The 14,530-nt window shown below is 32.1% G+C and overlaps 2 protein-coding genes and 1 non-coding gene across 5 annotated transcripts; 1 reads left to right on the forward strand and 2 right to left on the reverse strand.

Annotated features, from left to right (window-relative positions):
• Positions 1-1,687: 1,687 nt before the first annotated feature.
• Positions 1,688-1,759, reverse strand: TRNAC-GCA (transfer RNA cysteine (anticodon GCA)). Its single transcript has one exon. It is a non-coding gene; the product is annotated as a tRNA-Cys (tRNA).
• A 3,089-nt stretch (positions 1,760-4,848) lies between these two features.
• Positions 4,849-6,839, forward strand: LOC7455363 (28 kDa ribonucleoprotein, chloroplastic). The gene is made up of 4 exons (XM_002320195.4): positions 4,849-5,322; positions 5,825-5,926; positions 6,023-6,328; positions 6,423-6,839. Exons 1-4 carry the CDS (start codon positions 4,930-4,932, stop codon positions 6,483-6,485), a joined length of 864 nt encoding a protein of 287 aa, XP_002320231.4. The 5' UTR covers positions 4,849-4,929; the 3' UTR covers positions 6,486-6,839.
• Positions 6,840-7,956: 1,117 nt separating this feature from the next.
• LOC7455364 (pentatricopeptide repeat-containing protein At4g01400, mitochondrial) lies at positions 7,957-10,703 on the reverse strand. 3 transcript variants are annotated; one of them, XM_024585121.2, is made up of 3 exons: positions 8,879-10,703; positions 8,555-8,667; positions 7,957-8,470 (listed from the first exon to the last, which is right to left on the reverse strand). In XM_024585121.2, exon 1 carries the CDS (start codon positions 10,438-10,440, stop codon positions 9,013-9,015), a length of 1,428 nt encoding a protein of 475 aa, XP_024440889.1. In that variant the 5' UTR covers positions 10,441-10,703; the 3' UTR covers positions 7,957-8,470; positions 8,555-8,667; positions 8,879-9,012. The 3 variants fall into 3 exon arrangements, with proteins under 3 accessions (XP_024440889.1, XP_024440888.1, XP_002320901.3); XM_024585120.2 differs by having other exon boundaries at positions 7,957-8,667; XM_002320865.4 differs by having other exon boundaries at positions 8,555-10,703.
• Between the last annotated feature and the right edge of the window lie 3,827 nt (positions 10,704-14,530).

Below are 14,530 nucleotides of genomic sequence, written 5' to 3' on the forward strand. Positions count from 1 at the left end.
GTTAGGCTCGTTCTTGCCTGCATCGATTTAATGGTGGAGTTTGATGTTTGCAATCCGAAACTACTGTTACCTTTCCATGGGATGGAAAAACTGCTCTTAAAGGCTTGAATTTTTTAAGCTTTGATCGGACGGTTATGAGCATTCTGCTGGAAAATGGGATGGATACTGAAGCAAATATGTTGTTGGCCTTGTCGGGGATTAAGGATGATGCTACGAGTACTATTATATGTGTTCCACCAAGCACCAACTGAACTGAGGATGCTGTAATAAATTATTATGCATGGCAAATTGTAATAGGTGCCTTCTGGAGGAAAATAAAGGAAAGCCTGCAGATTGCTTAGAACGGCCACACTGGATAGATGGTAGGTTCAGAGGTTTAAAATTATAGAAGTAATACCAAATTTGGCCCTTGCTGTGGGTTGGTTTGCCATTGAGTTCTTTAATTAGAGTTTGTAGTATTCATTTTTTTTTTTCATTTGTCACATTTCTTTTTTCAGAACCAAATAAATTGTTTAACACTAAGCGAGTTCAATTTAATCTCTCATGCTATTTTTGCAGTCTAGAATAGAAATCTACCATGAGTTTTAAAATATGTATCAATAAAAGTATCCACTACAAAAGTTTTGACCAATTTTACATGAAAAAATAAAAATTTTAAAATTATTCTTTATTAAATGATTAAAAAATTCCATAAATAAGGGGGGAGATTACCTTGATCAGTTTAATTTTTTTTATATAATATTTTTGAAAATTATAGTTTACATTCAAATTTTATTACATGCATGATAGTTTATTTTACGGCCTGTAATTTTTTAAAATACAGAGGGTAGGTGTAAAAACAACTAAATTATAGGATTATCAGGTTAATTTTTTCTAAAAAAATAAAAATAAAAAGAATAAATAATCTAAGACCATGTTTGTTTAAAATAAAATGGAAGGATGGAAATGAGGAAAGATAGATGAGTTACTAATAATTTAGTTAAGTTATTTGGCCAATAAAATAGAAGAAGGATAATAATTAATCTATCCAAACTGAATATTGAAAATTACTAAAGAGTTGATCCAGGATTGAAAATTATAAATAAGGATTCTTCCAATAATTTTTGTTTGGTATATATCTGTCTTGCCAAAGTAGGCGAATACCTAAAGTCCTAAACCTCTCCTCGCATCACTTTCTCCGTGTGCATCCTTGCCATAATCTCTCCTAACAAGCCCACCTAGCGAAACATAAGTATGAATCTGTATCTTCTTCAAGAGAACAAGGCTAGATCCTTACACAATTGGGAAGGGCATGCCTATCGGAGATACAAAAACAAAAACCTGAAATAATTAAAATTACAAATGTAATCGAGATTTTAGAGCAAGGACTGGAATGCATTGAATGGCACAAAAACTGGAAAAATCAAAATTAAGAAAGTAATCGCAATTTCGTGAAACCAGGGACGAAACTGTTTCTTATCCAAAACAACAAGGAATATCAACATGCAATCGCAATCTTGTGAAACAGAGAGATGAAACTGTTTCTTTTGAAGGTAGTAAAACCTCACAGAAAACTGAAACAATTAAACTCAGGGATGCAATCGAAAATATGGAAACTAGGGATGAAAGCGTTTCTTATCCAAAAGAACAAGGATTGTGGAAGGTGTTGCACGATGTCGTTTAATGCATAAGTTTTTTCATAAAACAAAGGGCCCAACCGGGTTCGAACCGGTGACCTCTTGATCTGCAGTCAAATGCTCTACCACTGAGCTATGGACCCGAATTAGTAGTTGGATACCGCTTGTTTTTATATATATGTTTTAAATTAAAGAAAAAGAATTCTTCTCGTATGCTGGGAAAGGGACTAACGTGTTGGTAAATTACTTTACAAGTATTTATAATATCTTAAAAAGAAGAATATCTCATTATTCAAATCAATAGATTAAATTTTTATAAATATCAAGCAATGAAATTTAATAAAATGTATACATAATTAGGTTAGATTAAATGTAATTAAAAGTGAAGCAATGAAAGATTTAAATTAAAAAATCACGTGAAACTTTTTAGACATTTCAATTCGTCTTGAATCATCACATATGTATGGAATGAGATTTTAAATCATATGCAATGTATGAGTATTTATTTTATTTTTCCAACCGACACATCCCGGAATACATAATTAGATAATATTAACAAAAAATTAATTGAAATAACAAAATAGTATAGATTAAAAAATTAAATAAAGTATAATTGAAATCTTTTAGAAAAGAGTATGTGATCAAATTTAAATTGTGTTTGTTTTTACGGTTCAACCGTGATTTAAAAAAATCTTATTCGAGTGAGATTTTCACTCCTTACCCAAGACAAGATTATAAAGATTAAAATCAAGTCTTTATAAAGATGTAATTTAACTCGAAGATATGAAAATTGATTTGATGCGATATAGAATTTGAAGATTCTCAAGAGAATATAAAGATGAATGAAAACTTTTTAGAGTAAGATAAATTCAAATCATTAAATATATAAGATTGTAAAACAGTAGAAGCATGAGAGGGAGATCTTACATTGAAGTTAATTGGGTACTTATTGAGAAAAGTCCTAATATAGCCATTACTCACAAGAAGAAAAAGGAAGAAGAAATTTGCTCTTCTAAGTGTTTTTCTCAAGAAATAAAAATGGTTAAGAGATGCTTTTGAAAGAAAATTAAGGAGTTGTTGCAATATCATATTATAAAGATGAGTTGATATCTTACGTAAAATAGCTCTTCAATATTTAATACACTTCTTCCAAAATCACAATATCACCGCTCACTAAAAATACATATAAAACTTTCAGTGTGGGCAAGAGTTTAATATTATAATTGACGAAATATGTGATATCCATTTAAAAATACTTTAGTGATAAATACCAAGGCATGTGATGAAATAATATTTCATAAGGTAAGTATAGGTTTTGGCAATAAAATAATTTTTTATTGATAAAATTCAGCAATTAAAAAGTTATAAATAAAATTTATTTTATAAATGTCAAATTAAATCCTATAAAAACTTGATTATATCGTGTGTGCTCTTGAATCTTCAATTCAAGTTTGTATCCAAGAAGTTCATAACTTTAATTTGATGTAGAAAAAATCTTACAATAACAATACTCCAACATACATATTAAATACAATAATATATTGTTATCATCAAAACAATATAGGTGCTCACAGTCTCTTAATCTATAAAATGGCCCAAATTAGCTTTGACAATCTATAGAAAATTAGCAGATTTTTAGAGGACTTGTGGAGATTATCAAAGGTTTTCAAAGGTTTAAAGTGGTTGTTTTTTAAAGTATTTTTTGTTCTGAAATATATTAAAATAATATTCTTTTTTTATTATTTAAAAATTATTTTTAATATCAGCACGTCAAAATAATCTAAACTTATAAAAAAAATTAATTTTAAATAAAAAAAATTCAAATTTTACCAACCCCACCAAACAGATAACTATATATTGGCAGGGTAGATGAGAGTTATGACTCCCACATTGGTTAGGTTGCGGACATGGTGTAAGGGCTTCATGGAAGGTGAGGGTGGTTTCGTCTTCTTGCCGTTGTGGTTGGGGTTGGGGAGATTTTGTGAACAAAGGAAGTTAGAGAAATTTTTAATGTTTGCAACTTTGCATGATACATATATTATTGCATTATTGAGATTCATTTTATTTTTTTTACAATTTAAATTTGTTATGTTGAAATCAAATGATTAGTTAAAAACATAGATCCGTTTCTAATTATTTGGATCCAAACCACTATTTGTTTGAAGATTTATTTATGATAATAAACATGCATGTAAAAAACTAAACTAACCACGTTTGTTTGCTAGAAAGTAGTCTTTTTTTGTAAAGTGAATTCCGGGAAAGTATATTTCGATGTTTGGTAGTGTAATGAAAAATAAGCTGGAAAATACTTTCCAGTGTTTGGTTATGTAATGGAAAATGAGCTGAAAAATAACTTATTAATGTTTTATTTTTCTCAAGTTTATTAAAATAATGAGGAACAAATCTTACAAATTAAAAAGTTGAATGAGAATGAAATTGAAAAAAATATAATTTCATAAATTATCTCAAATAAAATAAATAATAATCAAAATAATAGAGATCAAATCTAAAAAATTAAAAAAAAATGAAAGATGAAGAAATTAAAATAATAATAATTAACATTTCATAAATTATTTCAAATAAAATAAGTAACAATAAAAAAAATAAGGACCAAATTTGATAGATAAAAAATTTCAATAAAAAAATGATAAGGAAAAAACAAATAGCAATTATAAAAATAAGGACCAAAATTAATATAAAAATTAAATTTTAAGAGATGAAATTAAAAAATAAATATTCAAAACAAATTATATATTGCAATCAAAAGTTTGAGGATCAAATTTGATATAATCAGCAAATAATAACATTTCTAAATTTTTCACAACTTCCAGAAAGTGTTTTCCGCCCAAATTTTTCAGGAAAACACCTTCCTGAAAACCAAGCTAAATTTTTCTTTAATTGGAAAGTGTTTTCCGTTGACCAACTTTTCTAATGGCAAACAAATACATGAAAGTAGAAAAGTTTGGAAAGTGGTTTCCTGGAAACCACTTTCCGGAAAACAAACACAACCAAAAAGAAAAATATTTTTCTGGAAACCAAACCAAAATTTTCTTTGACTGGAAAGTGTTTTTCGTTGATCAACTTTTTTAATGATAAACAAATACAAAAAAATTTAAAAAATAATTTTTTAAAAATTACTTCCAGAAAACAGTATAAACTAAAAAAAATAGAGGGAGTGAGAGAGAAATTAAATGGGTTCGGGGTAAAATATGGGAGCCCCGGAGACTCCGTTTTGCAAATGGGGCAGACCAGTCTTGTGAAAGTGTTTGTGTTAAACCATATCCACTTGGATGGTTAGAAGCTCATCTCTCCAATGGCCAGCAGTCTCTTAGGAGGACCATCCCCTCCCCCTTTACTCTCCTCTCCTCTCAAAACCAAAACCAGACCGCCTTCAGCAGCAGCAGCCTCAATATCATCATTCTGTCCGCCAATCCAACTTCAACACCCAAAACTCTGCTGCTCCTTATCCCTCTCTAACACTCTTTGCTTGCGCTCAAGAAAATTTCTCGCCGTTTTAGCAGTTGTAGATAAGGAAACCGTGATTACGGAGGAGATTAACCATGTAAGGGAGGAGATTGATGACTTTGAATTGAAGAAGAAGCAAGCAAAACCATGCGAACTATACGTTTGTAATCTTCCAAGGAGCTCTGACATTGCAGACCTTGTTGAGATGTTCAAGCCTTTTGGCTCTGTTCTCTCTGTTGAGGTATCTATCACTTTGGACCTTTCCTTTCTTCTCAATAACATCTACGTAAGGTTGGGTTCTATAAAGAAATATCATTTCTAGTTTAGTTTTCAAAATCATCTAAATTCATTCAGATAACTGTACCTAGCTCCGTCCTAAATTTTCAAGAGATAAATAGAGTTTTTGTGGATTTATCGCAGCTATGCTTCATCATCATTTTTTTCCCCATTGTTTTGCTTCAATTGCAACAACTACACTGTATAATTTGGAAACTTAGTGAGGTTTTAGTCAACAACAGGAAAGATGCAATTCTATCAAAGCTTGGTGGATGCTGGTTAGTTTTTTTGCTGAAAATTGAAAATTAAAAAGATTGAAACAAAATTCATCTGATGGGAAGCTGGGTTGTCTCCAAATTTGCCAACTTGGTTTTAGCTGAATACAAAAGAACAGCGAAACAATATTCATCATTTTGAAAGCTGTGGGATTGCACTCAAGTTCGCATTCCTTGTTGAGTTAATTGCAGGTTTCTCGTAACCCTGAGACGGGTGTAAGCCGAGGATGTGGTTACATCACAATGGGTTCTGTAGAGTCAGCAAGGAATGCAGTTTCTGCATTGGATGGATCAGTTGAGTGTGAACTAGCTACCTTTTTTTAATTATTACTGTTATTATTTCTCTATCTCATTAATGTATTGCCTGAAATTCGTTTTACTGTTTTGAAGGATGTCGGTGGCAGGGAAATGCGGGTAAGATATTCAGTTGAAATAAGTTCTGGGAGGAGGAACCCCGAGGCACTGAACTCAGCGCCCACAAAACACCTATTTTATGAAAGTCCACATAAGTTGTACGTTGGTAATCTTCCTTGGAGTACAAAACCGGATGAGTTGAGGAATCTATTTAATCATTTCGGGATTGTGGTTAGTGCAAGGGTGTTGTCTGATCGGAAAGGAGGAAAGAACCGTACTTATGCATTCCTTTCCTTTTTATCTGATGCAGAACGTGATGCTGCACTTTCAATGAATGGAACAGTTAAGCTCATTAACATCTCTTTTTTTCAACTTTCCTTCTCTTCTTTTGCTTCTTTTTGTCAATGCAACACGTTAATTTGAATTTTTCTTGCAGGAGTTCTATGACCGCATGCTAGTTGTTAAAAGAGGGGTTGAGAAACGACCGAGCTCTTACTGAAATTTTGCTGCTTGCATACATGTTATGAGGTCTGGACAAATAAGATAGTTCGAAGCATTTGTTTCACTTGAAACATATTGGCAGAGGGTTTGCTTTCTTATCCTCGTTCCTGCAAATTCAAGTTCTATATCTGACACTGAAGTTTAAGTACCCTTCAAAGTTTTGTAGGCATCAACATTATATTAAAAGTACATTGAGAAAATTTAACTAGATCTTATTAAAGTTGAAATTTTAGCTTTTGGTAGGTGATTGCGTATTCATATGCTCTCATCTACTCTTTGGTTCTTTGATTTGAAAAAGCAGAGTGTATGTACCCTATCTTGTCTCGATATCTTAGTTTCTGAATTTGGTTTCGCCGAAGTAGTAATTTTTTTCGAGTTCATGAGAATTTCAAGTAGCTGGGTTGCTAAGCTGGTAATATGTGTATACGAGGGAGAGGGAGATATATTAATCGACCTTTCAAATTGGTATAGCATGGCGAAATAGTGAAGCTAGCAACTTCTTAGAAAAACATATTATGTGATTGAGTACTTTGCTGATTTTTGTTCTGTAAGACTTAAGTAGAGGACAACAGCTGCCAAAAATTTCCCTGGATTTGAGCATGGAATTGTTGTTTGTGCAAATTAGGCATGGTTCTTCCAACTGAAAACAATGGTGGAAACCTTTTCCTTTTTTGTGTTTTTTCAGAATCGAAACTACAACAGGAATTTATTTTCATGATTACACCTATGTGCTTGCTCTTGCTATTCATGAACCAGTATCCTCCCGTCACTAGTTTAAAAAACATTAACCCTAATCAACCATAATGCCAATGTTCTCGCCTAGTGACACCAGTCTGAGGATCTTTTTATTTACTTACTTTGAGACACGACATTCAGTCACTTAAAACATATAGCAAGCAGGGCTGGGTAGGAATATTTTAAGGTGCGACATCCAATCACTCAAAAATTTTACTTTTCATCTCGTAGGAGCAGTATTGTATCCATTCATGCATTTTGTAATGAGAAATCCGCCGAAGGAAATCACCAGCAAGCAATACAACAGTTTTAAAACCCGGAAGAATACAGAATCGTGATCATAGAAATTATACAAATGGGATACGTGTTTTGAACACCCATCAAATACAAAAGGAGTAATCCACTGGAGGAAATGGTGAATGCATACCTGAACTAGAAATCTACAAGCTTCTTGTTTAAAAGGAAAGAATATAGTAAACAGCACATAAAGAGCATTCAACCTCTCCATTTCATTTATTTATTTATTTTTCATAAGCCAAGATTTGTAATAACAAATATCGAAGAACAGAAGTTTGCCAATGGAGGGAGAGTTACAAGTAGTCTGCCTTCAATAGTTATGCAGCAACATACAGATCAACAATGACCAAAGCACAACAGACAGACAAAAATGGTGGGGGGGTGGCCTACTAGAAAGACCAATTATTACATTACACGTGGATATTTTTGTGACCAAACATCAGCAATGACCAAAGTAGCAGGAGATTTTGTTAGTAATCCACATGCAAAATCAGCAAACAGTGTACTGTGTAGCAGGAGACAGTGCAAAGGGCAGGTCGCAGCAGGAAAGAAAGAGGCAGACTAACACCAGGAAAAAATAAATCCCCTCCTATATTCGAGCAGTAATTCATTCAAAAAACTGCAGAATTCTGATTCCCAACACAAGCCACCTGATGAAATCAGTTTGCTTATATCAATCTCAAGCAGCAGCAAAGCTCCGGGAGGTAATGTCGCAACAGCTACACGGCATGCGGACAGCAATCTATAACAGGGGTTCATACTCATCGCATCAGCATTGTAGAAAGATGACATCAGCACCATACCCAGAAAAGAGCAGAGTGAAATCAACAATAAAACTTGGAAGTAAAATCAAGCAAGGGACAGCATAATGACATTGCAGAATGATCGGCACAGCAGCAAAGGCTATCAGTTCAGATGAGAAACACGGAGCAATCCGAGGTAGAAATCAATCTGAGATAACCAGAAGTAAGATAGCAATAATCCAGGTCTTTTGAGCACCAGAAAATTAAAACTCAAGGCGGTCAGACACAATACCAATTCTTGGTAGCATGAAGTGGAAGCACAAGCGTAGCAACAGCCTGGAGGAAGTTTGTGATGCCACAAGCAAGCAACTTGGAGACAGCCAACATTAGTAGAGCCGAAAGATTCTGAACAGAACCAGATAGAAGTATGACTCTGATCTACGATAATCACAAGCATGCAAACTACAAGATTGAAACAAATCGGCAACATAGAAAAATGAAGAGCACCACAAGAAGTTTATAGCCAAGCAATGAAATCCATTTGATGCATAAATCCCTGTTAAGCCGAGCATTCAGCAAAACCATTTGCTTCCCTACGAATATGAGTGAACCAAACCTGGCTAATCTTACTCAAGAGAGGTGATATGGAAGACAGATCATGAGCCATTTTTCATGGTCTGCCAGCTGCTTTACCGAGCCAAGACACCACAATGGCAGAGTCAATTTCAATAATCAGATTCTTGAAAGCATTCAACCTCTCCATGCTTTTTGCTGTGTCCTTTTGATCAAGTACTCCTCCAAACCAATACCAGCCTCCACTATTCTAGTGTCACCCTTTAATTCTACCTTCTTAACTTTATCCAAAATTTCCCCAATTCTCTGCAAATCATCCACTTCACAAATCCTAGAAACCATCATCACCCAGGTCTCCGTATGTGGAGCTTCTCCATGCTTCAGCAATTCCTCCACAACACCACAAGCTTCCTCAATCTTACCAACATTGCAAAAACCCTTTATCAAAGCATTCGAAACAGCAAAATGCGGAGAAAATCCCTTCATCATCATTTCCTCAAGGTGACTCTTTGCCTCATCAAACATCCCTTGATCACATAACCCACCAACCAAAGTCCTATAAGACACCAAATTTGGCATGCACCCATTAGACTCCATATCCTCAAGAACCTTACAAGCATCCATTGCACGCCCCTCTCTACAAAAACCCAATATAACCGTATTATAATGAATAATATCAGGATTGCATCCTTTAACCTTCATTCTACAAAGAAGCTTATAAGCCTCCCTGAGCTTCTTCTTCCTACACAAACTATTCAACAAAGTAGTATAACTCAATGCATCCGGTACATATCCTTTATTCAACATATCCTCCAACAAATCAACAGCTCCATTAACCTGACTTTTTCTACATAAAGCCTGCATCAAAATCCTATAAGACTCAACATCCGGCATAACATCTCTCTTAAACATTTGATTGAACAATGAGTATGCCATACTTATTTGCCCATTTAAACAAAAAGCACGTATCAAAATGTTGTAAGACTTGGTATTGGGGAAAACGCCATATGTATGAGCATCCTTGAAAAGATCAAAAGCGGGTTTAATATAGTTGTGGTGAGAAACAAGAATTTCAAGAATGCCATTTAAATGTTTGGGCGAAGGATTGCAGTCGAACTTGAGAATAGTGTAGAATATTTTGAGAGCTTCATCTGGGAGATTTGCTTTTCCGTAGATGTTGATTATGTAAGAGAAAAGAGTCTGGGTTACGGGGTAATTTTTGGATTTGAGGTCAGTGAGAAGGTCATCAATGAAAGAGAAGTATTTGGCTCGACCGAGTTTGAGAATGAGAATGAGATAGGATGAGTAAGAGTGTTGGAAATTGGGTTGGCGAGAAGCGTAGTCGAAGATTTCTTTGGCTAAGAGAGGATCTGATTGGGAAGCTATGAGTTTTTGGACTCGAGATGGTGACCCAATTGGGGATTTGGTGTTGGCATTTGGATGGGAATCGGAAGGTTCTAGTTCTCGTTTGTGTTGTTGGTGATGGTGGGGTGATGAGGAGTAAAAGAAGAGTGATTGAGGTTTTGGCAGGATTGGGACAGTACGAGTACGAGGAGGAGTCGTTAACAATAAAATTTTGCAGGTAACCAGGAATGATTTATGCATGTTGAAAAGCACCGAGGATCAACACACAGATTCATTACCCATTAAACAAGGACTCTGATCTGGAGTCATCGGCAGGAGCCATCCAAGTCGAATCCGTCTTTCTGTCTACAAATATGGATTCGAACTAGTTAGGCAATGAAATATACAGTGTGAATTTTGTTCGTCTCGACAACTGAATTCCAGTCGAAGATGACGACTGACGGCTTAAATATACTGTGCGAGGATGTTTGGATTTTGGTGGGCTACCTGTCACTTCAGAGAAAGTTTTAGGAGTCTTTAGAATTGATAAGAAAAAAAAGGAAGATCACAACAGGACCAGAAGCTTGGTAAAATGAATGGGCTAATAGCCCATTGACTCAGTTTCAGGCCCAGTAAACCCGGGACATTAGAAATTTATTATTATATATCATTACTTCTTTCTTTTTCCCCGAAAGATAGAGATAATAGAAGTTACAAACCCCTTGCAAGAAAAACAAATCAGGAAATGAGGGTTTATGTCTATGCCTAGTGATGGATCGGCATTGTTGTTTTTCTTTGGATTTGTTCTTTAAAAGAGTGATTAATGAGAGTGTAATAACTTATTATTTCTAGTGTTGGTCAAATATTGAGTTTAAAAATATATAGAAATGGTGAGCTGTCAGACTCATTATTTTTGTGATTAGCCAAGTGTTGAGCTCGTGCTCTTTTCATGCTATGAATATTTTATTATGACAAGTTAAGAATACTTTATCCTAAGAAGTCAAAGATACTTTGTTGATGCTTTAACTCTTATCTTCAACAAAGAGTGCAAGGGGCTATAAAAAGATAGGGGTGTTTTTTAAAAGAAGCATAAAAAAATAACATATCTGTTTTATGTGTTTCTTCTAATTTATGACTACTTTTTCTCTTAAATAATACTGATTTAATAATCAGAGAGTTTTCATATATATATATATATATATATATATATATATATATATATATATATATATATATATATATATGAGCTTTTTGTAAGTATTAAACATGATCCACCAGCAAGCATTGTCAATAAAGAATGGATCAGATTTCTAGAACCACGAGATTAACCAAATATCTCATATACCAGCTCCACCTACAAGTTCATGAGATAAACTTGGACCTCATCACTGGATAATATTTATTGGTTGATGGAAAATAATCTCATTTTTTTATGTACGTAATTTATAATTTATCTTAACCTCCTTTTATTTTTACCTCATATTCAATTAAAATTTTGCTACATGTAATATGGAATTGGATTGTATGGTAATTTAAAAATAAATAAAAAATACTAATCCCATGTAAAGGAAGGGTCATAGCTAATTTTTAAAATACAATAATATTGATCTCACAAGTAGGCCTGATCTTTCTTTTCACAATAAAAATACCAAATAAGCTTAATGTCATAATTAAATGTCCAATGAAACTAGAATTTTAATAATTATATATTATTATGTAATAATGATTGGACAAGAAAATTTTAAGAGTATGGTCTGATGGTTAAGAAGATATACTTTTTTTTTAGATTTAAATTCTGAGATCATCATCTAAAATAATTATTAATTTTTTCTAAATAATTTTTTTGAAAAAAAAACACCTTCATTGTCTTGAAGTGGAGGAGAATCTATTTGGAGATTTTGATTAAGTAATTAGCATATCCAATCTATATTATTATTATTATTATTTAAAAATAAGTGAAATTTCGGTTGTGAAATTTTGAGGCCCGTTTAATTTGGAACTGGACCTTAAATTTTCCTTCCCACGGGCTTGACTTGATCCAACCGCACTGTCTTTCTCTCTATCTTTGCAGTACCGGAAAACCATCACATGGGCCCATAAAAGTTTTTCATATTTTATCGCTTAAAGTATTTTTCTCTTATGGGTCCAGTTTACGAAGTCCTTTCCTTCGCTGAGATTTATTTTCTGAGTCGATGACAACGAATCGAGTCCTCTTGGTCATGCTCACGGAGGGCGAGTACATCAACAAACACAGTAACCTGTCCTATTATCCTATATCCATCGTAGCGTCCAAAGATTATTTTGGTAGATTATTTGTTAGGGAATCAAAATTAATATAATAAAATATAATATTTGTTTTAATTTATTGTATTAAAATAAAATTTATATAATTTAGTTTTATTCAAATTACTTACTACAAATATATAATGACATGTGTATAAGGTAAAAAGTTTGGAACAATACCAAATTGAGTCAAAGCAATGAAATTAATTTCATCTTCATAATGTATCCATCACTTTAATGTTGTTAGTCTTTATACCTATCAAATATAAGCATCCAAAGTATATAAGAAACATTAGTTAAAATGAAACATTATTTATGTTTGATAAACTTTGAAATAAAGCAAAAAATAATAAAGAATGATTCTTACATATTTATTTTAATCGTGCTCGTCGTTCTTTCATAGAATAGAAATCATTGATTATCATATCAATTGTGAATCTTTCAGCAATTTCTTTTTCTATATAGACAATCAAATAATTTGCAAGAAAATCATCCTCCATCTGATTGAGAAGTCTTGTTTTAACAATCTTCATCGCTGAAAAAGCTCGTTCAGTAGGCTGTGAGTTATCAATATATTTTTTTTTTCGAAAAAAGAATCAATTCTTCTTATTTTGTTCATGGTTCAGCCTAAAATCAAAACATATATCATAAGAAAAAATTGATAATTTTGGTGGCTCTGCTAAAAACAAAACATAAAAAAATCCAAGCATAATCAAAACAAACCAATAAAATATATCTAATTAATTAGAAATAAAAATCACTGTAACAAGAATTCAAAAAAACAATTGGTAGAGCTAGCAGATCTGAGAAAAAAAATGAGCAAAAATGATAGAATTATATAAAAAAAACCTCATCAAATTATTAATAACACATCTCAAAACAAAACAAAAATATATTTTAAATTTAAGTTACCTTGTTTTGTTTGATGAAAGATAAATTAATTAGTAGCCCTGTTTCAATCTTTTCTGTAGAAAAATTTTGCTTGCGATTTATGTTTTTATTTGTGTTTTTGACCTGCAACAGGATTTATATTAGAATAAACTGGTGGCTTTGTTTTTTATTTCACAAAGTAATGCCTTTATATTTTTTTCTTTTCCATATAGGTCAAGAGTAAATTCAAAGAAAATCAAAAAGAAAATCACACTTAATTTAAGAGGCACACCTCTTTAAAATAATAAAAAAATATAACACTTCCTCATTATTTAATAACCTAATTACCCAATAAAAAAAAAATGTATTGTATGGGGCCTGGGCCCCTGCTTGCCCCCCTTGCTTTAGCCCCTGATTGAGGGTTTCTTTGGAATGCTGCAGGTTGTGTTTTTTTTTTTTAATTTTATTTTATTTAAAATTATTATTTTTTATATTGTTTTAATATACTAATATTAAAAATATTTTTTAAAAAATAAAAAAATTATTTTGATACATTCTTAATCGTAAAACACTTTAAACCACAACAGTTATCATAATTTCAAATACACCCTTAATTTTAGTGGATGTTTAGAAATGTGTTTTTTAAAATGTATTTTATTTGTAAATATATTAGAATAATATTTTTTTATTTTTAAAAAATTATTTATAATATCAGCACATTAAAATAATAATAATATATATATAAAACAGTTTTAAACAAAAAAAATTAAAAATTCTAAAAACACCTATTTGAAATATAATTATAAACGGCACCTTAATGCAAGTAACTATTTATTCTATAAAACTATTAGTTGAACTATATTTACTTAGAATCAAAATGGTAGACATGGAAGAAATAGGGAGCTCATGTCCGAAATAAATAATTTAATAATTTATTTTAGAAATTAAATCAAGAAAAATACAACCAAAGAGCTTGTTTTGAAGCAGGGATATCATCATTATGCTAGAAAATGTTTTTTTCATAAGAAAAATGAACCCTATATCTGCAAATCAATTATCACAAATTTATCATGCACTAAAAGAGGTAAAATACTCCATAACCGGTACCTTTTTTAAATTTTTTCAAAAGATGAAAAAGAATTTTAATACATTTTTAATAAACTAAACTAAAATTTCTTAAAAACAATGGGTGGTGGTG

Source organism: Populus trichocarpa, chromosome 14 (genome assembly GCF_000002775.5).
Source record: "Populus trichocarpa isolate Nisqually-1 chromosome 14, P.trichocarpa_v4.1, whole genome shotgun sequence".
Classification (NCBI taxonomy): Eukaryota; Viridiplantae; Streptophyta; class Magnoliopsida; order Malpighiales; family Salicaceae; genus Populus; species Populus trichocarpa.

Excerpts from the sequence above, each read along its gene's own strand:
- LOC7455363 (XM_002320195.4), top strand. The coding sequence starts at position 4,930 with ATGGCCAGCAGTCTCTTAGGAGGACCATCCCCTCCCCCTTTACTCTCC. Across the intron at positions 5,323-5,824 it reads GCTCTGTTCTCTCTGTTGAG|GTTTCTCGTAACCCTGAGAC; the intron begins GTATCTATCACT and ends AGTTAATTGCAG. Across the intron at positions 6,329-6,422 it reads CACTTTCAATGAATGGAACA|GAGTTCTATGACCGCATGCT; the intron begins GTTAAGCTCATT and ends TTTTTCTTGCAG.
- LOC7455364 (XM_024585121.2), bottom strand. The coding sequence starts at position 10,440 with ATGCATAAATCATTCCTGGTTACCTGCAAAATTTTATTGTTAACGACT.